This window comes from Asparagus officinalis, chromosome 4, assembly GCF_001876935.1.
Source record: "Asparagus officinalis chromosome 4, Aspof.V1, whole genome shotgun sequence".
Classification (NCBI taxonomy): Eukaryota; Viridiplantae; Streptophyta; class Magnoliopsida; order Asparagales; family Asparagaceae; genus Asparagus; species Asparagus officinalis.
In genome coordinates this window covers 9,170,557-9,195,308 of record NC_033797.1, presented here as the reverse complement: position 1 = coordinate 9,195,308, position 24,752 = coordinate 9,170,557, and the positions used below count along the sequence as shown (strand labels likewise).

Genomic DNA, 24,752 nt, shown 5'->3' with positions numbered 1-24,752 from the left:
TACACCGGTTTGGTGGAACCAGTATAAAATCCTTGTGTTTGTGTTTGCAAATTTCTGAGATTGTCATCTTTCTTTGCAATTTATTATCTACTTTGCAATAATTTTAAGAGAACACTATTCACCCCCCCTCTAGTGTTCTAGTGTATCTATTTCAGATCCTACAGATAGGTCACCGGTTTTTGACGACATTGAGTATGGTGAAGCTCCACGGGTAAACTTCACCGTGAATGGGCGGGAGTACAATCTTGCATACTATCTTACCAACGGAATCTACCCTAAGTGGCCTGTCTTCGTGCAGTCAATTCAAATGCCCCAAGACAACAAACATCAATGACGGAATCTACCCTAAGTGGCCTGTCTTCGTGCAGTCAATTCAAATGCCCCAAGACAACAAACATCAATTTTTTGCCAAACAACAGGAATCATGCAGGAAGGACGTGGAACGCGCATTCGGGGTACTCCAAGCACGCTTCGCTATTGTCCGCCAACCAGCTAGAATGTGAGATCTTGAAGTCTTAGGAAAAATAATGAGGGCGTGCATTATTTTACATAACATGATAGTAGAGGATAAACGAGATACGTATTCGCGAAACTGGGAAAATATCGACTTTGAACCGTCGAACAATGCTAGCTCTAGCGCCTCTTTCAATGTTCAAACAGACGTGTTGCCGGAGTTTCAAGTCCATGTTCAACACCGATCTGAGGCAGATAATCAGACTAGAGCGGAACTACGAGATAAGACCCAACATATTCAGCTGAAGAAGGATCTCATCGAGCACATTTGGCAGAAGTTTGGGACAACCTATGATTAGATTTACCAATTTAGTGTGTGTTTTTCTGGCATGTTTTCAATAATTTGGGTGTGTTTGGTTTTCCGTATGCTTAATAAAATCGTGTGTTATTTTATGTTAATTTAAAAATATTATTGAAAATTAAATTAATAATATATATTTAAATATTATATATTATTTATTGAATTATTAATAAATTATAATTATAAATATATGAGTTATATTAATAATAATAATAATAAAATAGTAATATATATGAAATAGGAAAAAGAATGAATAAATATGGTGGGGTATATGTTGAAGTGATGTGGTTTATGGTGGGTCCCAAATAAAGTAAAAAACTTTCTGAAAAATCTCCTGCTATAGAGTTGATAGGGAAATGAAGATTATTGAATTAAATAAAGTGATGTGGCAGGAGAGAGATGGTCTAAAGAGAAAACAAGTATCAAAACTTTTGTATGACAATTCTACCCCCAATCAATTTGCTTCATCCTATATTTGTTCGTATTTATTGAGTGTACCATCCCATTATTCATCAGCTTCCCCCCCTTCCCTCATTTAACCGACCTTTCCTCTCCCGCTCCACACACCCGCTCCTCCCCGCATCTTCATCTACAATTCCTTCAATTCTTCCGTTTCTTCATCTACGATTCTTCGGGTTTTCAACCCCAACCCCCTCCTCTATGATTCTTAGGATTCTTCCATTTCTTCAATTCTTCCCTCAGTTTTTGCCTTTATTATTAACGTTACTGATTTTAGAGCTTTACATTTCTTAACTAAAATTTAAGCTTATTTGCGGTTGTATAAATAACGTAGTGCTTCAGTTTTGATGGAGCACAGACGACGTTTCAATTGTAAGTTGTGATTTTTTCCTATTCTTATTCTTATTTCTTACTCTCTCGTTGCTTGTTGATTGGTTGATTTGTTCATGACTTACCTTATTTGTTATTATCTCTGTTATCTCAAGGTTTTTTTTTAAATTATTGTTGAGAAGAGGAACTTTTAGATGGCATTTATAATTTATTTGATGATTGATGATAATCCTGCATGTTAAACTAAATGATTAATAATTAACAAACCTGATGTTAACTCTCTATGATTTAGTTCAAATTCTTGGTCGAGGTAACCATACAAGGGAGGCAATAACAAATGCTCGTGAAAAAAGGATATGCGAAACTACCTATATGGACATGCATGTTAAGAGCACTAAATTCCCAAAAATGCCTCTAAAAACACAAGTGCCAATATCATGTACACAATTCTCCATGGGCAGTTCAAGAAACTGATCAGGGATATGTCCTCTTATTCCATGTTTTACTGAACTTTCAGAGTCAAGACCAAACCTAGAAATTAGATTTTCCAAATATGTAGATATAATAGTGTCCGACTCATACTCTCAGTCCACTTTATTTACAGCTGTCATTATGCATGATATTGGCAATGAAACTTATCGGGAAAATCTGTCTGTTTTTATATCAAGGTATGCTTGAATTATCACCGTTGCTCGATACTTGAAAAAAGTGATGGAGGTTTCTCCTTCCACTAAAATGTATGTTATCAGCAAACCGAGAATCAGTATTTGATGTGACCAAATTAGTGATTTTTGCCAAAACATAGACAAATAGCTAATGAAGCTTCTGGAAGCTTAAGTTGGAAAACTGTAGCTTGCTTTTAGATCTTAAGGTAGAGAGAGGGACCTACCAAGCGTGTCTATAGGAAAGTAAATGTTGTGTATGGTCCGACTCTTTGGCAAATAGCTCAAATAAAGCATGAGCCATTCAGAAAATTAATAGTTCATACAAACCCATACCCCTGATATTCCCAAATTACATATGGTCGGGCAAGTAATATGGATAGGGTTTGGTGTGTGCTGATTGTTAATAGCTCATGCCTCACTTTATATTCAGTTAAAACAACCTTTTACAAATAACCTTGACAAACATCTAAGCTGTTTTATAACTACTTCCATGCCCAATATTAGGATCAATTGATAAATATGAGCTGTGCTTGAAACTAGAAATGGACCAAATATGAATGTGCTTGCCTTTTACATTGTGTATGTACATGTACTTGTTTGCCATTGCATATATCTTTGGTGCGCGACTGAACAACATACATACATATATGCATCCATTGGTACATAATATAGAAATACAAAGTTGTGTGAATCCAACGGATTCACCATAGATGTTTACATGTATTACATAGAAATTTTGCCAGCTTAGGTCAGTTACCCTATATTATAGATAGTTTTATGCTTTCAGAAGTTATGAACTGGGCACACTATATAAGATATTTAAGCCTGATGTGAAGTGAACAAAACTTAAACAACCCCTCTTCAACCTTGTGGAACTTTGGCTTTTCTCTCTCTCTTTTTTTATCAACCTGGGATGTTAAACCATTGAGTAGAGTGTAGAAATAACATATGAACTAATGATGACTATAACTTATTTTAAATTTCAAAATGATCTTTTTTGGTTCTTTGATATGTTACTTGTTACATATTTTAACTCACAATGTGAACAGAGACAAGCAAGACATGTGAATCGTAACTGTACTGAAAGTACCATAACGTAGTTTTCAAATCTTCAAGCTATCTTTTCTGCTTATATGGACAATTTGGTTCATTTTTTAAATGTCAAGTTCATTTGTAAACACCTTTGTGATATTCATATTACAAGTGGCATCCTTCTGTTTTACCTTTATGCATTTTATTTATATGATTCTGCTTATTAAGTACTTTATTTACTAAGAGGACTGATGCATATTTGCACAAAAATGACTGCAAAGAGTTGCGTGCTATGAATTGATGTAGGAAATTTTGATTTATAAGACACTTTAGTTTTATTTAATATTACAGTTAACGATCTTGTTTACTTTTCCTTAAAAGATATCTTCTTTTTCCCTTTGTAATTGTTTTGCTTGCTCCTACATGCATGTTTTTCAAACATTGACTTGCTTAGATAATTACGAAGCCCATTCATAATTTTAAATTATCACCTAGCCGATGTTGTTCTTACCTGTGTAAGATAGGTGTTATTTTAGTTTCTAAAAATATTTTTAGCCGATGTTGTTCTTACCTGTGTAAGATAGGTGTTATTTTAGTTTCTAAAAATATTTTAAAGGTAATGGAAATTTCCCCGATATTAATAAATGAGTTTGATAGTCAATTTATGATATTGATAAAATTCGATCCATGAAGTCTTTTCTATGTGTATTAGTGATCCGGAAATGAGCACAGTCTAATCTCCTGTAAATTATTTTGTATGAACTATATAGTGTTAACTAAGAGTACCAATGAAATTATGCCTTAACTATGAGCATGATCTCAACAACATTGCATAAAACTGTAAATTAATTTACAAACGAATTTGGATTGTTTTAAAATACTTGCTCAGTTTTGAAAGATTAAGGCAAGCTACAAATGCTGAGATGTATTCACCTTATTCGTTCTAAAATTCATTTATCTCTGAAACTTAACAGTCCATTTCTGTGCATTAGTAACTATTAAGTCATAATAGCACTTGGGTCTCTATGTTTTAGATGTCTGACTGTAATAGCACCAGAACCCAACACATACACGCTTACAATGATATGCATCGAAAGTTACTCACACATGTTAAATTTTTATAAATACCATAGTGTCAATTTATCATGTCATGCATCCTATATGCTTGAAGATGAAAAAACCTGACAAATTAAGAAAATACCTTTAAACCAAAATTTTGTGTTGGCACTTGTGTTTTTAAGGGCATTTTGGCGAATTCAATCTCAAGAAAAGCAAATGTTCGTACCAAATAGAATAATCATCTTTCTTGTCATTATGCATGTCCATAATTCTTTTGTGGTTTCATAACAGATGTTGAAATGCACAACACCCAAATCAGTTTCCAAACCATATGAGTTTATAACTTTTACCAAGGATAAAAATTATTGATATTTCATCAAGTAGCAATGAAGACGAAAAGAAAAAGATGTTAAATGAGGGTCATGACTCAACCAATAAGCAAGCAATTTGTACTTCAGACTATATGATGATGAAGAAGAATCATCGGTTAAGGAGTATTATGATGATGATGAGGAAAGCTCTTATGAAGTTAACAAAAAAAATAAAGGTTAAGGATTCAGATCCTGATTACGTCCCTAGCGAAAATGCTCATACTACTGTTGAATGTTTCTTTTACTGCTAAGATCAAAGATGATGAAGAAGTGGATAAAATGTTTACTTAAACTATGGGCATTCTAGCAGCTATCTGGAAATTTCGTCAGGAGAAAAAAAAAGTTGAGATGAGTCTTAGAAAAATAAATATCAACACAATGAAATAAATTTAGGTCTATGAGTTTGTCAATCGTAGTGTTGGAAAAGTTTATAAGTTTCTGTTGTTTTTATTAGCTTTAATTATGTAATAAAAAACTTATGTTTGCCTCTTTATGTTTCTTTAACATCAACCTTAAGAATGATATTGTTTTGTGTGTTAAATACTTGTGTTTTATTTTATTTGTTGCATCACTGATATTTCAATTATATTCATTTATGATTTATGATTATTATAAGATATGGTTTTCAAATTTATTAGTTCATCTTTAGAGCTTTAAAATTTTTTGGCCAGTGTCTATCTAATGTTTATTTTTCAGATAAAAAGTCATGACCTTTTATAGGTCTTCAGTATAAAATTGAACATTTGCTACCTTGAAAAATTGCATAATTTATAGGTCTTCAGTATAAAATTGAACATTTGCTACCTTGAAAAATTGCATAAGGGATAATACTAAGTTCATATTTTTGTTTTTTTTAAAATTGAACATTTGCTACCTTGAAAAATTGCATAAGGGATAATACTAAGTTCATATTTTTGTTTTTTTCTCCTAGGTATAATGATTAAAAATAACCAACAACTACAACAAGGAAAGCAAGGTACATTTCTTTTTCAAAAGTAATGATTTATATAGTTTGTATAGTAATTATAACAATAGTTTTATTAGTGCTACAAACTTAATTGTATCTCTCTTTTGAAAAGATTCATAATGTATCATCTGAGTGTGTTGGAAATATGCATATGCAACATAACACTTTACTATTTAATTTTGATGTTGTTAAAATTGAGTACTAATTAACACTTAAACTTCAGATCCTAGCTACATAATATACTGAGTGCATTCCTCTTACAATGTAAATAGACACATCAGTGCGTAGCAAGTAATATCCAGGACAAATACACGCATAACACAATTATATAGTCTAGAAATTAATATAATTTTTTAGAGACTAAGTCTTGCTATATATCTTATGTAAATAACTAAATAAAGCCATATTTCGAAAGTGATATTCCTTTTCTAACTATTCCTTCTTAGTTTTCTTACTTTTGATTTCTCTCGTTTCGTAATGTTATTGCTTTATATACAATTTTGTAGGTTGTTCAATCGAGTACAATCGTGATTGTGAAAATTTAGTTTGTCTTTTGAGGTTTTTAAACAAGGGAATGAATTACTTTCATGTATGGTGGTTAGTGAGATTAATCTAAGAATGAGCATTTTGCAAATTTAGTTTGTTCCTGAGGTTTGCAATCTATCATTAACAGTAGTGAACAATTCCCATTCTTGTAAATGACACATAATTAGCTATAGGAATGGCGTAAACCGTTTTGATCTTCTTGTGTATTTTGGTGTAGCGATGACTCTTTTAGGTGATGTGTGGAGGATGACATTGACTCAGAAAGATTTTATCTGATTCATGTGTCCAGACATATTTGACCATAGTACATATTCCTATAACCATTTTATTTAGTGTGGTACTAAATCTCCATATATGTTCCTTTATTAGACAATTTGGACCAAATTCACAGCTGGCACTAAATATATGAACATACGCCAAAGATAAAACTTAGAAATATCAACCTCTTTTGCAAGCACCCATGCTTTCTTCTGAATATAATTTCTATGTGTATTCAAATACACTCATGTTCTTACCATTGTTCTTCAACTGTACAGTGTTGAGCAGAAATCAGAAGGACACGGTGGTGCACAGACAAAGTTAAAAGCCCAACCTTTAAATAAGAAGGTAAGTCGGGTCAGAATTAAGAGAACATTTTATATAAGTTCAACCATTTTTGGAAAAAACTTTAAATGTAAATCAAACAGCTTAAAATTGGGGATTTTGTTGTGCTATTTAAGCATGTAAAAAGTAATGTTCCTTTTTTTTTCTTTCCTAAGTTAATGTTCTTAACTTTTTGTCTGCTTGTTATGTATATTTCTTTTTTTAACTATTTCATGTATAATAAAAAATATTGCAGGAGTGCTAAGTATGTCTTATAAAAACCGAATATACTCTATTATACAAACAATTTAAAGTTTGAAAGTTTCTTTGGAGGTAAAAGATGTAGTTGATAATCTTGTAAAGAATTGTTCGTTTGGGAGAAGTTAAACTAATTGTAGCTATATCGCTTCTCATCCATACCCTTTATCGTAGACTGCACCATAGATGAATCAATATTAGAGGATACACAAATATTTTCTGAAAATTACTTTGGATCAAGTTCTTTCTTGTAGGTTTTTTTCCTCTTTTTAAATTTCACAATAATACATAAGTTATTACGTTATTTTCTATTAAAAAGAAGACACATGTTAGAATCTTTAAAATTTTTCTTGCCGTTAGAAATAAAAGTATACAAGTTGTCGGGCTTATATCCTAAACCATGCCACCTGCACCTATGCTTGCTTCATCATCGGAAAGCTCAACATACCAATCAGTTGAATTTGACTCTTGTTAAAATCATCGAAACAAAACACAAAAAATCATAACCTGTAGTTAAGGGATATAAACCATTTCTATGTTTTACCTTTATCATAGACTGCACCATAGATGGATCAATATCAGAGGATACACAAATATCTTTTGGAAAATACTCTGGATCACATTTTTTTCTTGTAGGTTTTTTGTTGCTCTTTTCTAATTTGACAATAGTACATAAGTTAAATGTGTTATTTTCTATTAAAAAGAAGACACATGTTAGAATCTTTGAAATTTCTTACTGTTAGAAATAAAAGCATACAAATTGTCGAGCTGACATCCTAAACCATGCCACTGCACTTGTGTTTGCTTCATCGTCGGAAAACTCAACATACCAATCAGTTGAATTTGCCTCTTGTTAAAACCATCAAAATGAAACGCATAATATCATAACCTGTAGTTAAGGGATATAAACCATTTCTATGTTTTACCTTTAAAAAATAAGGAATTCTGTATGCTTTAAACAAGATGATTTAATCTATTAGATCAAGTATGTGCAGCTTCCTCATGTTAATCACATAGACTATCAGCTCATAAGCATACCTGAAAATGGTTTTATACGTCTGCTTCAATTATCTATTTGTTTGAGCTTGTATATTCAGATGAAATTATTTACAACTTACCGTTGTGATTTTTTCCTTCTATTTGTGTCATGTTTTTTGGCGGAATCTGTTCCTTTAAGATTTAGTGATTAGTGAAATTTGATAGAAACTTGTTGACATTTGGTCATTATGTCCGTGTAGCATATTTGAATACTCATTATAAGATTTCATTTTTAATCAACTAGGTTCCTATATTTTTGTGACTCAACCACTGAGAAAAATGAATATAGTGAGGAGTGATACATCATTTATAGCACTATGATGAATACACCTAATTATGTTTATTTATACTTGTTACGTCGAAGATACTACACCTGTGTTGATTTTGATAAGTACATTTTAGATAATGTTTGTTTGTTTAAAGTATTATGAATCAAACATATCCTATGTAGCAAAGAAAGTTTTTCATGATATATTTGTTGCTAGGTTTTTCATATTTCTATAAAATTAGTTATCAACTATGTTCTTTATTGGATTTCTCAGTTTTATATTTAGATTTTGTTATGGATATGTGTTAATAGGAAAAAGTGTGGTGGTACTCAAATTGCGAAGAGATCTGATGTAACATCATTGCTAATGTTGTAGTATTTTCATACCATACTTTATCCTTTATTGAGTTACTTTCTCCTTCGATCCTATATTTAAATTCACTACTGGTAGATTAATTGATACTATGATTTGCAATGATAAGATTACAACCATAAAAATTTTCTCAGAAGATAAAGCATTCAAAATTCAAAGAAAATATTACTTCATACTAAGATGGAAGGTATGATTGTAATAATTTCTTTTTTTTCTCTAATTGCAATTTCATAATAGTCTGTAGTTTTCGTTTATTACTGTTACGTTCTTCTTGAAGTTTCTTAGAATATACTCTCTCGACCAAGTGCCTTTGATATGTCAAGCAAAATCCCTTTGATTGGAGATGTTATTTCTGTCCAGCCCCCTGCAATTTGGTTGAATGTTCAGGTATCTTATTGCATAATAGAATGCCAAAATTTGAACTTAACCAGCTTAATTTATAAATTGCATAGATCTACTGAATTGCTCGTTTGACTTATGATCTTTACATGATTTTTTTGCCTTGAAATTTAAGTTTTCTATTTGACTTGAGGTTACTATACTTAATTCGTAAATCATGATTGCTATTAATTTGTGTATATATATACACATATATAATTGTGGCTTGTTACTTGATGTATACAGCTTTATGGAAGTCTTATGATCCTTAATTATTTAAATTTCTAGCTGCTCAATTCTTCAAGTTCACTTAATTCTAGAATACTTTGTAGTTATCACTATCGTCGCAGAAAAACACCTTGTTCTGCTCTTGAAGCAGATCTGTAAACTAATATTCACTATTATGTTATGGGTTATGTGTTAAACCTAAATCTGTCATTTATAAGTCCATTGCTACTATAAACAATTGGTGAATTCATTTTAGAGGCACAAATCTGCATATGAATTTGAGTTACAATGAAATCAACTGTGTCTTGTCTTCGTTCTATCCTTCGTATTGATTCAATACGGTGGGAAATAAAAACAGGTTTAAATGTTTACACTATATGTAAAAAATTATTATATATTTCACGTCCTAATTCTAGAGGGTGAAATATAGGTAGTATTAATAATTGACATTTTCTCATGTGGTAAACCATACTCTTCTGTTTATGCATGATTACGTCCTTTCTCTTTAGTTTGTTGTCCTTCATCTTTCAATAATCCAACAGTGTCTGGTATTTTTTGTTTGGCATTTGTCTTTTTAGTTTTCTTATTCATTTTGCTTCCTTTAATTTCTGCTTTATCTCTGTTCTGTTCACCTTCATTTTTATGTCCTTACCATACTTCTTCCCATCCTTTTTTTCCCTCACAACTAACTCTAGAGTGAATTTGTGATCCATCAAAGTATTTAAACTGGACGACTGGCATTGACCTTTTTGAGTTGAAACAGAATGCATGATACACAACGGAAAAAAAAGCAGTCTATACTATCTTGGAGGAATGTAGCGAAACTTGACTATTAAGACATCAGATTAGTTGAGAATCAGGAATTCCTGATAAATAATTATGCATTTAAAGAACATGTATAATAAGCCTTTTGTCCCTTTGCAGTATCTTTTTTTACCATCTTGATGGTCATAGATGATCTGTGAAAATAGCATCTTGTCCTTTGTAAGTTATATAAATTTAATCATTTTCCTCAGTTTTATTTCACCAACTGCTTATGTGTTCATGTCGAATGAAATTTACTTTTAGTGCTTTGTAATTTCTGGAATATCATAGTTTTTACTCAAATGTCATGCTAGGAATTAGAATCAAGAGTATGCTTCAGTTGCCGAGTATGTCCACTCACCAAATATTAACAAACTATTATACTTACTGTTGCTGTTGGTGGTGGTGTTTTTGTTCTTGTTTTTATTTTTCCAGCAGAGCTTTTAATTACTTTTGCACCTTTCTGTCGCAGGTACTTGTGCCATTGCTAACGGATCAGAAGAAATGGAGGCAGTAATGATTATCGACATTCTACGTAGAGCCAAAGCTAATGTTGTTGTGGCGATAGTTAAAGATGGATTAAAAATTGTAGCATCTAGAAAAGTGAAAATAGTAGCAGATAATCTTTTGGATGAGGCTGTTAAATTACAAAATGACCTAAGTGTTCTGTCGGTCAGTTAATATAGCCATTGAACATCAAACTCTTCACCATGTGTACATATGTAAGTAAGTTTATATTTACTTCCTCTTACTTTGTTTGCAGGGAGGGCTTCCTGGTGCACAAGCATTCACAAACTCGGCAAAGTTCGTTGAATTGCTGAAAAAGCAGGCTGAATCAAATAAATTGTATGGGGCAATATGTGCTTCTCCAGCTCTAGCGCTTGAGCCACATGGTTTACTCAAAGTTCGACTTCAAGGCTCACCCTTGTGTGTGATTGAATCAACCATTTGTTAGTCTTACAGATAATATTCTCTATATTTTCTTTTTCTTTTTCTGATTTTCTTTTTTAAGGGTAAGGAGGTAAAAGCATACCTTGCAATGTGCAGCAAGCTTTCTGATCAATATGAATGTAGAATAGGGTGGTGGTTGATGGAAACCTGATCACTAACAGAGGGCCAGAGACTTCCATGGAGTTTGTGCAGGCCATAGTAGATAAGTTCTTTGGCCATGAAAAAACCCTCGATCTTGCAAGAAGCCTGGTTTTTGTATAATGAGCTAATAATAGCCCTGTGGTGGAGAGCTGTGCATAAGGATGTAATCAATAGTTTTTGTATAAACTAAGTTGCAACGACCCACTATCTGCTGCAGTTTTTGTAAGAGTATTGTGTGTTCAATCGGTTTGAGTCGTCTGTGATTGTACTTAAACCATCGGTTCAAATACACGATGAAGTAATGTCACAGTAAGACTAATAAAATGTCACCATGTATGTATACTATTTAAATGATGGGTTTTTGCCATTTCTGTCATTAGTTGGGAATTCTTTCTATCTCACGCTTTGCGTCGTAGCATGCACGTGTATTATATAATCTATGTGAAGAATGTATTTAATAACTAATTGTAAAATTGATGAGTGAAAAATTACTTTACCTTCAATATTTAAACTCTTGTAGTTTATTAATATGCATCACGTGCAAAGCACGTGTGGCATACTAGTAAATAATAAATACATGAATAATAAGAAGGGTTTATTTTCTCCGTCTAATATTTGCGTCAGTTCCTCGGTGTTCATTCCTCCCTCTCTCTCCCCGGCGATCATCAACAAAATGGTAAGCTAAAAAATTTAGGGTTAAGGTTTCATTGCTCGATCTATTCATTGTTTAAAAGCTTACATATTCTTCTCTCGATCTCTTTCCTTCAGATCATCCCGAAGAAGAACTGCCAGGAGATCTGTAAGTACCTCTTCCAAGGTACTATTTTCCCAAAAAAATTAGCTTTTTATTTTGGCTATGTTCATTTTATTCAATTTCTAGGGTTTTAGGTACCATCCAGTTTGCTGAGACTATGTTTGAAGCCTTAGGGTTTATGAAATTTCTCGTTTTGGTCGCTTGTTTTGTGATCTTATGACTTGTTTGAATTTTAGCTTTGGGGATGATGAATTAGTTTTGAGATTGTTCCGAGAAATTGCCAAACCTAGGATTTGCGTCGAGCATGATTAAGTTCTGTATTTACTGTAGGTTTCCCCCCTTGCTGTTTGTTGATTGGAAATCCTTTAAGCAGGCGAACAAGATTAGTGAATTATATGGACTTCATTTTGGGTTTATTTTAGGAAAAGATGGTTCCCTCTAGTATCTGATTTTGAGCAATGGTTTCGGATATTTAACATGATCGTTATTCTAAAACAAGTAAAAGAAACATAATATAAAATACACATCCACATTTAAAAGTTTCAAGATAAAAATAAACATGAAAACAAACACATGCAAAATAAAAAAGATTATTAGTTTGCTAAAATTATTTTTTTGGAAATTTTTAGTTCAATACAATTTTAGAAAAATATACCAACGTGCAACGAACATGCTACACACAAACATACACACACGCACACAGAGACCCAAAATCTATAAGAATTACAAGTTAAAAATTCCATAACTGTGATTGAGCGCTTTGCGGAGACCTGAGAGATGAGCTCGACGTGGGCGAGCTACACGGTGGCGAAGTGGGCTGAGCTCGACGGCGGCGAGGTCGAGGGCAGAGGGCAGGCTGAGCGGGAGCGAGGGGATGGCGAGGGCGAGTCTGAGTTAGAATGCGAGGGCTTCGCGACGACGGCGAGCTCGAGATGATGAGCTCACGGGCTCGAGATGATGAGCTCACGGGCTCGAGATGACGAGCTCACGGCGGTGGGCGTCAACTTACATTTCGATGGAGACAGCTAATGGCGAGGGCGAGTGCTGAGCGGGTGCGAGGGAGCTTGGCGAGGTTTGAGGCGGATTGAGGTCGGGAGCTCCGGAGTTGCGATTCGGGCGGTGGAGAGGAAGGGGGGGAGATGAATGGCAAGGTCGAGGGGATTTGAGGGCGAGCGGAGTCGACGGTGAGGTAGCTTCGGCCGGTGAGCTCCGATGGTGGCGTTCGGGCGGTGAGAGGAAGGAGGGGTTGGCAAGATCCTGAGCGGGGAGATGCGAAAATGGGTAGGTTATTTTGGGAGTGTTTTGAACGACGCCAAAGTGATTTTGGGGTTTTTGGAAAGCCAACGACTCTAGATCACGATCCTTAGATTGCAGCTAGGGAGTCACCTTTAGATCCATTGTTACGCATATAGGGAAATATGTATGGTTACGAACCTAAGGATGCGCGATCTGGACCGTCCGTTCGGGATTTCCGTCAGTTCAACATAACTCAGTAAATCTCAGCCCTCCAGGCTGCAAACGCGGCTACAATAAATTCGCGTACCTGCCCTCTCGTTCAAAAACTAACCAAAATCCGAATTCACCCAGATCCCTGCCGCTCGTCCTGGCGCTCCGCGAGCCGAGATCGTCGGCCTGCGCTCAAGCACTGAGCCTCGCTGGCTCTGCCAGCCACGAGCCCCTACGCCCTCGGAGCTCAGCCCGAGCCTGTATCTGGATCTCAGCGCCGCGGTCAGCCTCGATCGCCTGCCCTCTAGCCCTCCAGCGCCGCGCGCTCCCAGCCTGACGTTCACCGCAGATCTGGCCAGACGACCCTCCCCCCTCCTCTCCTCCGCCCCAACTAGCCGCTCCACGCCTCGCCGCCCGTTCCCACTTCGCAGCCGCCGGCGAGTAGTCGCTGCCCGCCTTGACCTCTTCACCTGGTCTCTTTCTCAAGTTTCCTCTTCGCCGTAGCCTTAGCCCCCAAGTCATTGCTTCGAACAAATTGAGAGGGTCGATATTCTTGATTTCTTCAAAATGGTGTAAGTTTTCGAAATTCTCATGTCCTATTTTTGTTCTGTATGGAGCTCAGAATTGCATATTATATCTGATCATTATGCTCACTGATGAGTTTGGTTTGGATTTCGATTTGGGTGTGTAGTTTTTGTGTCTTAACTACTTAAAGTTATGATTTTTCGCGTGGGTGAATTGTAAAGGTTGAATTTTTACTTCCTGTGAGCTTGATTTTGAATGGGGGTGAAGTACAGTAGTTGAACATGTTTATAATATGAACTCATTTTGATCATGTTTAGTTTAGTTTTCTGTTAGTGCAGCACTTATTCTTGGTTGAATCTACTTATACGTTGAAAAGGTCTATAATGTGAATGATAATGAGTAACTATTTCTCATACTCTGAAAGAATTTATTTTGACTATGAATTAGTGTTAAGTGAATCTTATCTTGTGTCGTGCAAAGATTTTGACTACTAACTAGACAATTTTGGCTTCAAAATCTTATGCATAGTTAAAAAAGTTGGTAGTTGTTTCGATGTGGTTTCCTTGATAAAGTTCCATCATCACTAATCACACTTATACATCACCTTTGGATATCTTTTGTATGGTATGTCAGAGTCGCTTCTCTATAAACTTTAACATAGATTGCAAATTAGTAGAAAGAATCCCATTAATGCTTGACAAAAACTTTTGGGTTCTAAGTCGATGTTACTGGCTAAAAACTTTATGCATAATTAATAAGGTAGTAATGTTTATGTTGTGTTTCAGTCATCACTAATCATGCATCTCTTCTCTACACTGAAAGATGTTTTATGGTATATTAGTTAGCAGTAGTGGTGTACTCAGTTTCATGATTAGGTCAATTAGTTGTCTAACCATGCTTCTATTAATTTCAGCTATCTCGGGCCGAGGCTTTATAGCCCAAGACATCTGTTTCAAGAACACAACCGGTGCATCCAAGGGCCAGGCGGTGGCGCTGCGCGTCGATGTTGGTTTCGTCGCATTCTACCGTTGTGCCATTGACGTATATCAAGACACTTTGTATGCGCGCTATGGTCAGCAATTCTATCGAGAGTGCAACATCTCAGGCATTATAGACTTTATCTTCAGTGATGCCTCCGTTGTCTTCCAAAACTTCATGATCTACGCCAAATTACCAATGCAAGTGCAAGACAATACCATCACAGCCCACGACCGTAACAAAGAAAGCGAGGCTACATGCTTTTCGATGTAAAACTGTTCCATCCTGCCGTGGCACGACCTTGCTGCCAGCAATGGGTTAGTCAAGACGTACTTGGGTCGACCGTGGAGGAATTACTCAACCACGATGTACATTAGGTTATATATGGACATGATCGTCGATCCAAGCGGATGAAGTGGTCAAATGGCGACAATCCGACAATGTACAAGGTGCACTATGACGAGTACGCAAATTATGGGTCGGGAAATGAGACACAACAAACAAAGATAAATTGGCCGGGATTTCATTGGATGTAGTACAAGGAAGCAATCAAATTTTAAGTTTCTCAGTTTACAAATGGGAGTCAGTGGCTGCCTTCTACAAGAATCCCATATGACTCCCATTTATAAACTGAGAAACTCAAAATTTGGTTGCTTTCTTGTACTGCATCCAGTGGAATCCCGGCCAATTTATCATTGTTTGTTGCGTCCCATTTCCCGGCCCATAATTTGCGTACTCGTCATAGTGCACCTTGTACAATGCCGGATTGTCGCCATTTGACTAATTCCTCCATCCACTTGGATTGACGATCCTGTCCATATATAACCTAATGTACACCGTGGTTGAGTAATTCCTCCACGGTCGACCCAAGTACGTCTTGACTGACCCGTTGTTGGCAGCAAGGTCATGCCACGATAGGATGGAACAATTTTGCATCAAAAAGCCTGTAGCCTCGCTTTTTTGTCACGACCGTGGGCTGTGATGGTATTGTCTTGCTCTTGCATTAGCAATTTGGCGTAGATCATGCAGTTTTGGAAGATGTCGGAGGCATCACCGAAGATAAAGTCTACAGTGCCCGAGATGTTGCACTCTCGATAGAACTGCTGACCATAGTGCGCATACAAAGTGTCTTGAAATTTGGTTGCTTCCTTGTACTGCATCCAGTGATTTTTCAGCTTCAAAGGTGTTTTCTACGAATTTCAAAATTTTCACGTTGTTGTTTATAAGTTATAGAGTTTGCGCTATTTTAAAGGTTTGATATTTTGTGGTGTGTTTTTGTAAATTTGATTCGAGGGTGTATTTGCAATTTTGAAACTTTCACGACATGTTCAGTTAAATTTCAAAAATTTGTCTTTGCCATTTATAAGTTATAAATTTTGTTTAGTTGGTAAAATTTGATATTTAAGAGGGTGTGTTTCTTTAAAATTTAATTGTTTGAGGGTGTATCTTGTAATTTTAAAACTTTCATGGTGTTTTTTGCAATACGTTGTTGTTATAAGTTATAGACTTTGTACTGTTTGTAAGTTTTGATATTTCTAGGGCATGTTGTTATAAAATTTGACTTTTAGAGGGCATATTTTGCAAATTTGAAACTTTTAGATGTCATTTTGCAAATTTCAATTTTTCTATGGTGATATTTAAAACTTATAGATTTTGTACTGTTTGAAAGTTTTGATATTTCTAAGCATGATTCTGTTGAAGTCTGACTATTTTAGGGTTTTTTTTGTATTTTTCCAAACTTTTAGGGTGTTTTTTTGGGAAATCATTACGCCATTTATAAGTTATAGATTTTGTACTTTTTAACTGGTTTGAATTAAAGAGAGTGAGATGATGATGATGATGATGATGATGATGATGATGAAAGGGTGCAAATCAAATGGGGAGGTGATGCCGTATTGTCCTCGGCTTGGTTGAATTACATAAGGCCCCGTTTGGCAAAGAGTTAAGGAAGAGGGGTTAAAAAGAAGGATTAATATACTTAGCCCATTCGATAATCTGAAAGACTAAATTATTAACCCGTTAAATAAGTTTTATTTTAGTCATTGTGATTAGTTTTAGTGTTTGGGAATAACAATAATTTTGACTATTTTCTTTATAATTAGAAGTGTTAACTCTTAATCCTTCTAAATAGGAGTATTAGTAAACCCCTCATTTTAAGGGGTTAACTCATTTTAATCCCTTTAGAGGGGTTAGCTTAACCCTTCTATATTTTTTATGTTTGGCAAATTATGAAGGGTTAACTCACTTTAACCATTGTATAGATGTTTTTTATTTGGCAGGTTAAGAAAGGGTTAAGTCTCATTAACCCCTCACTTAATCATTTGCCAAACGGTACCTAAAAGACTAATTCCATTTTTTGTGCTTGTTTTTCTTTCTAAATACCTTTAATTGTTCTGATCTGATCTACGTTGCCTTCCTTTTCTCATTATTTTGTTTGGCAGAGAAATTACTTTGCTGAGAAGTGACTGCATATTTCTTAATTGGTATCTTATATTCTATAATTAGATTAAAATAGCCTTCATTCTTTCTTACTAATGCTCTAGATTCTGTTATTATTTAACCAGGAGATAGAGCTCTCAAAGTGCCATATGAGATTACATATAAATCATCTACATTTTTATTCTGCATGGAGGGTTTTACTCGGTTTTGGTAATTGAGTTTTTGTAATGCATTGATGAATAGGCACTTAGGGATTCATAAAACCGACTCCCAAAGTGATGCGAAATGGGGCAGGGGCCTATCGGAATCAACGATCTAAATCAAACAAGACACCGTCTCGCCAAAATTAAATCTTCGGCAGGAAATTAATTTTAAACAATTAATGTGACATATGGATTTTAACAAGATTTGCAACGATAATCATGAACAATTCCAATCTCAAATAATTTAATCGCAGTATTCATTATCATTTCACAAAGTTCTAAAATTAATATCAGAATTGCAGCAGTCACATGTTCAGTTACTCTCAACTCACAAGTATGAACTAAGCAGTGAATATATGATAAGAATTTAGAGGTGTTACTCATGCAATTAACTAATAAATTAAAATTAACAGAAAAAATACCGAGTCGAAAGAAAACGATATCGTCGTCGGACTGAACCGGCTGTGAATCAAATGTGAAGCATTAACAGGCATGTGGGTTGGATCTAAGCAGGAAATCAGGTCCACTTAAACCCAGTTCGGGTGTGAACCAAAGCAAATCAGACCCACATGAAGTATGGTCGGGTTTGATCAAAATAAACAGATCCGAAAGGCCTCTTTCAGTGTGACCTCTATCCGAAGGGAAGAGGAGGCAATTGTCGTTCGATGATGACGAAGGATGATGGCGGTCAGCGACGAAAAGAGCTCTGACGACAACGCAGACGAAGGTCGGCGAGAGGGTGCTAGATCCGACGATGACGAGAGCAGCGACGAGAGGGCGCAAACGGTGTGACGAACTGAGCGTCGACGATGATGAACTGAGCGGCGATGATGACGGTGGTGTTTTCTGGACAGTGACGCGAGCAATGGTGTCGACCTGAAGACGACGTGACGAAGGCGAGGTCAGGGGACTCGGGATCCGGGTGAGGTCAGGGCGGCGGTGGACTGTTTGGAGTAGGAGAACTGGTGGTTGTTGCCGGCTGTGGAGGAGGAAACCGAGGTGGCGGGGGTGGCTCTGATGTGACGGTGCCTGAGGATGGGCAGGAATGGAGGCTGGGCAAAGGAAGGAGGAGAGGTTGCTAGGCGCAGTTGCTTGTGGAGGGAGAATAGTAGTGGCGGCCAAGGGGAGGGAAAGGTTGAGCGGTTGTTTTTAGAACGAAGAGGAGACTGGAGTTGGGTGGCTGAGTTGCTTTATGTGGAAAATGGAGAGGAGTACGCCGTCTGGGAAAAAGAAAAGAAGAAAAGTCGGCTAGGGTTTCACACCCATAGGTTTCACACCCATAGGTTTCACACCATAATAGCTAACAGGATTTTCTTCATTCAATTTCAATCAATAATTCTCAAGTCCCATACAACCTTATTTATAAGGAGAACTACTACGTGCACACAACGTGCAAACAAACTGGAAACAAATAAAAATCCCTCAAATCACTCAACTACCAAATTAAGACCTAATTCGAAATTCAAATCTAAACTACTAAAATTAAATTACAATTCAAAAATTCAAATTTCAAAATAGGGAAATTGCCATTTCTTGTCCTCATCACAAACTCTGTGAGTTCTCTTGTTAACTACTTTTCTTTCGTGCTGTCGTTAAATACGACTGGCATTAAGAGTTTAAAACAGTGACTGGTGATTTCTTTGAATTTGTTGTACCATAAAATGCTTGGTGCACTTTCTACATGATCACGGACGTGATAAATGGTGAATTCTAAAAGTATACAAGATATGCATGTTTAACAACACGTACCGCAGTCCAGATTGGCACCAGCATTCCTCGTGCTACATAGTTGTTTGTTCAGTTCTCCCTGTCTCTTTAAGTTAGGCTCCTAACGCATCATTATTCTTTTTGGCACAGTTGGGTTCTACATTACCTTGAAGTTTCCTCATGGATATTGCTCTATTGATCTTTCGTTAGGTACATGAAGAATTTGTCCTGTTGATGTTGGTGATGTGTAATCTGCTCGTTACAGATTTGGTGAGTTTTTGTTTCATCTTTTGCTAAAAGGAAATTTGTTTCCGAACTATTTTGTTAGTCTGACTCCGTGCTTTTGTGGTTTTATTTGAAGGTATGGTTACCGGAATTTGCTAGATCTCATTCTTGTTTACAATTTGAGCTTCAGGTAATCCGAGAAACCTGTAGTTTTTAGGAGCTTTGAAGAGCCTTAAGTAACTCAATTGATTTTTATCATGAAAAGTTTAAAATAGTTCCATAGTTGGGTGCTATGGTATTGATCTCCACTCTCCAGTCCTCCACTCTCCAGTGTGGTTTTGTAGAGGACTTTCAAAAACAATTTACACTCTAGACAGAACGTACGCTGTTTGCCAAATGTTTAAGTCGCTTTGATCCTTGTAAGGAACACAGATGTGACACACTAACACTTGTTTCTCATATTCTTTCCTTGAATGGTTATGACGGAGGTCCCGGGACCAGAACCCTCTCTTTCTTTCTTTCGTCCCGGCTTAATAGATAACAGGGAGAGTTGGAGATAGAGGAAAAGTGGAGAGAAGGAGAAGATCCATCAAACTCCAGGTAAAAACCCATCTTATATCTCTTTTTTTTCTCAACATCATAGATTGTAAGGTCTTGTGGTTTTGATTTGATAATTATCGAAATACATTTCCTTCCGATGCCATTGGATAGAACACCATACATACTAAACTGCAATGCCCAAGGTGACATTTTTAAAGCGTGCTCGTATTTACTTTCATAGGGAAATAGATTAGCTGTTACGCGTACATTTTTAACTCAAAGCACTGTAAATTAGAGCCTCAGATTAGTATGTGTTCTTTTATCTTCTATAGTACATGTTTGCCATAGTGAAATAATTTATGTGCAAATCAATTGTCAAGTATTACAATGATTCTACCAATTAGATTATAAGATGCGATGGGTGAATGCTTTTTTGGATGATATCACGGTGCAGTTTACGTTGGTCATATGTTTTAGATGGTGCAGATCTTTTTATTTTAAATATCTGCAATACACATCTTATTTTGCATTCAGTTTGCTGCTTATGCAAGTCCTATTTGCTTTTACTTACAGTTGCAATGCAGCTTAATATCTTTCACTGAATTTACCTTATTCTGCAATAAATTATCAACAAAAATTTGTTTATCTTTGTTATCTTAATTTCAATGCAATGCATTATATCTTTTTTCTTCTTCTCTGAAAAATCCTTTCAACCTTTGTTCTCCATCTTCCTTCTTTGCCTTGGGTTTCCTCGAGCCACCTCAACAGCAGCAGCACCAAGACAGACAGAAGTCTCATGTCATGTTTGGGTGCTTTTGAGTCTTAGGGGGTCATAACCGTAGAGAGGCTAGCGGTTGAAAGCACATCCAGTTCAAACATACACCGACCATTGGATCCCATCTAGATCTTTCATGTTGATCCAAGCACATAAATCACATGGATTTTTCACCTATAACTATGCATAGAAGAGTTCGAAATTGTAGTATTAATTATTTAATTTCATCTAAGTTACATAATGGCTAGACGGCTAGTTTACAAGTTGAGTTTTTGAGTTTTATTACTCTGTTAGCTTACATCAAAAGAAGACCACATTACAATTGGCATATCGATCATGGCAGTGAATGCCATCGAATCTCTGTGGGAATTGGACATAGTAGACCTACTTTTCCAAGATCAGGTTAATCTGGAGGCACATGCGGAGCTTCTTCCAAGATTCAACATGAAAGGGTGCATTGATAAACACTGTGGACGCTAGGCCCTGCACTTATAGATCCCCCCAAAAAAAGTGTGCAGCATTTGTACCACTTAGCTTAAATAAATAAACTTCATACAGTAAATGGCTTACTGATGCATCCACACCCTGGCTTCATGTGGTGTTTGGGTATCTTCTCACGAGAGAGACACACCAACCTAGGCAGTTCTTCGCCTTCGACATCAAGTTCACCAGCCCTCCCCATGTATACATACAGAATTATTGGGTGTTTCAGAAGCCATTATCCATTTTAGTAGTAAGTTTTTATCTCTTCTACCAAAATGATTTCGTTTCCAAGTATGTAGGAATAGTTTATGGATCAGAATGAAACAGAAACAGGAGATGGAGTATGTTTCCGAGGAAAATGAGTGAGATACGGGTATAGTAAGGCTCTGAAGTTTCGAGAACCAGCTTCTACTTCTTGCAGAAGGGCATAGACCTCCTTGCAAACTCTTCTGTCTCTGATTATGTATCAACTGAAGCATTGATGCACCATCATCTGATACATAGCAGCTAACCTTGTCCACAATGTAGTCCACAGAAAGTATAGAGAGGACAGTGTTGGCACTGATGATATCAGACTCCTACAGAGGATCAACTGTACCAACAAACACATCAACTGGTGAAAGCTTGTTTGCCTGATCGTCACGTTCAAACCTTGCAGAGAGGTTATTCAGATGGGCTTCACGAGTGATGGGAAACCATTTTGGGTGAACCAGTGAACAAGATCCAACATATAACTAAGGTGAACCAAAGGGGATAGGCATATTTTGCTGGAGGCATGATAAAAACCAAAAAATGAAGATGAGGATGAAAAGCCTGAGGACTATAATGATGCGGTATGGATTGATCTTGCTTGAGGTGATTGGCACCTGTCGTCATAGGGGTCGCGTGCCTCGGTCATGCTGCGAAAATAATTCAAAGGTAAAATTTTGTCACTGCCTGGTTTATAGATGTCATTTGTATGTCGTGTGTTTATTCATACATGGATTAAAAATGTGTTTATTCATAAATGGATTAAACATGTGTTTATTTGTAAATGGATTAAACATATGTTTTTTTCATAGATATTACTGATCATCATTCTTCATTGTCTTTGTTGATCAATCATTTTTTTTCATGTCTTGCTTTCCCTTTGTCCACTCTATCCTCTATTCCAGATTGCTCTCCATCTCCATTTCTCCTTCAAAAGCCCTACCAGCCACTGCAAAATTTAGAGCATAATACACTGGGTGCAAATTTATCCTTCTGGTGCCAGTAAATGATGATTGATGAGATAACAGGGTCATGAGGCTGCCATTGTTGTGTTTATTCACCATTTTCTTGCAAAAGGTTTCTCATCCCTCATTTAATGTTGATATATATTGGAAAGTACAGATTTAGGAATTACATTGGTTTCTAATGAATTTTACTGAGGTGAGATCAACTTTCTGATGATGCAGTTCTTGCTCGACACTCTGTATTTGGAACTCATCTTCAAAATCATCATGCTCACCAGCATGCCCTTGATTTTTCTTAACTCTCGGGCAACCTAACCTACAAGATTCCAATTCATGGTGAGATTCATGTTCAGTTGGTTTGATGACTCCTCTGGAATCCCTGCTATGTATAATAAGGGTTTTATTGGGAGAAGTCCCTTCGTCACTGAGAAACTGCAAGGAAACTTCTCATTCTGGACCTCGTGGATAATAGATTCCATTGAAATAACATATATAAATACAAAATAAAGAAGCTAAATTTATCATGTCCTCTCAAGTCTCAACAATAAAACCACGTGATCACTGCTTTTATTCTTCTATTTTTCTCTATCATAATCCGTTAAGAATCTATCTATTTTAATTTTCTTCATATTTTTTATAAGAATTAATTATATTTGAAATTCCATCGTGTAGCTATGCATCTCATAATACGTATATCTTCTATTTGATATGGGTTGTGTTTCCTATTGTGTGACTTGTACTCATAGCTATGTATTTTGATGAATAATATATGATTAATTAGTGTATATAAAAAATATGTATGATTGAGTGATAAAATTAGCGAGGGCTGATCAATAGTACATATAGCGCATGTATTATTGCCCAAGTAGAATTTGTTTTCTCCAACTTGCTAATTAGCATTTGATACCTTAATATAAACTTGGTAAATAGTATTTGACACCTTAGAAAAAGAAGAAATAGATGAAGATCCAAAGAGATTCTAAAAGTCCTGAAGAGTAATTATGAGAGTGGAAATTAGCACCTTAGTGACAACTATGTATCTGTCAGAAGCATACTTCCATGCTTGAATGAAAGAAAAACAACCACACGAGGAAGTCCTTGGGATGTCACCTTAAAAGCTTCTAAGTAAAACCATTGACTGCTGTAGGTGGATCAGTATGATTGGAAATGCTATGATGTTTTTGTTGGGTTGGAGATCATGAACTTTTTATAGAATAAAAGTAGAGGTGGGGGTTACGATAATGAGAAAATTAATGGGATATGGGATTTAGTTTGGTGACACTAAACGGAGATAATGGTGCAATTAAAATAAATAAGGAATGACAAAGTAGCCAACGGTTGTGAGAAAAGGATAAGTAAATAGAAAGTCCTCATTAATATTATGTACGTATGCATCAATGTATGTAAGACATTTTTAATAAGTGATATTTAGTACATATATGTATGCGTATTATGATGTATGTATGTGTTTTTATAATGTATGTATCTGTGTTTAAGGGCATTTTTGAAAGAATTTTTTTTAACATCCTACATACTTTTATAATAGTATAAGATACACATACATATGTGTATATATCTCCATATATGTCCACACATATATACGCATATGTGTGTGTATGTATAGACACACACACAGAGTAATGACGGAGAGAGTAATTAATGACATAGTGAGATGGTGAGATGAAACCATATTGTGAGATGGACTAATCGGGCTATCAAATTCATGATCCGTACCATACATCTTGTTCAAAATATCATTAAGCGTATATGATCAAATTTTTATATAGTTTGAAGTCTTCTAGAATATGAATCAAACTAGTTTAATACGTTGATTTTTCAAACAGCTTAATAGCCGTCCCTTTTAGACATAGCTAAAATAATAATTAGAAATTTCAAAATGATATAATCTTTTTCACATATAGATCATGATGAGTGCAGATCACGGAGTGCGGTGCCGATCATTGTTCTAGGTAGCCTATTGGGCCATCTCACAATAAGAATCTCATCTCACCATCTCATTTTATCATTTTTCAAAATAAAATAAAATAATAATTAGAAATTTCAAAATGATATAATCTTTTTCACATATAGATCATGATGAGTGCAGATCACGGAGTGCGGTGCCGATCATTGTTCTAGGTAGCCTATTGGGCCATCTCATAATAAGAATCTCATATCACCATCTCATTTTATCATTTT

General features: G+C 35.7%; 2 protein-coding genes and 1 pseudogene across 5 annotated transcripts; all 3 read left to right on the top strand.

Moving 5' to 3' along the window:
* On the top strand, positions 1,340-11,615 carry LOC109839727 (protein DJ-1 homolog B-like). 4 transcript variants are annotated; one of them, XR_002246718.1, is made up of 5 exons: positions 1,340-1,645; positions 5,662-5,706; positions 6,780-6,849; positions 10,645-10,844; positions 10,936-11,615. XR_002246718.1 is itself a non-coding variant. In XM_020408236.1 (3 exons), exons 1-3 carry the CDS (start codon positions 10,677-10,679, stop codon positions 11,249-11,251), a joined length of 387 nt encoding a protein of 128 aa, XP_020263825.1. In that variant the 5' UTR covers positions 10,647-10,676; the 3' UTR covers positions 11,252-11,615. The 4 variants fall into 4 exon arrangements, 1 of the variants encoding a protein (XP_020263825.1); XR_002246719.1 differs by having other exon boundaries at positions 10,645-10,848; XR_002246720.1 differs by lacking the exon at positions 5,662-5,706.
* On the top strand, positions 11,884-16,230 carry LOC109836548 (probable pectinesterase/pectinesterase inhibitor 12). Its single transcript, XM_020404470.1, has 3 exons — positions 11,884-11,940; positions 12,033-12,081; positions 14,903-16,230. The coding sequence occupies exons 1-3, from the start codon at positions 11,938-11,940 to the stop codon at positions 15,238-15,240; spliced, it is 390 nt and encodes a 129-aa protein (XP_020260059.1). The 5' UTR covers positions 11,884-11,937; the 3' UTR covers positions 15,241-16,230.
* Positions 15,917-24,752, top strand: part of LOC109838156 — a 13,178-nt pseudogene continuing 4,342 nt past the window's right edge.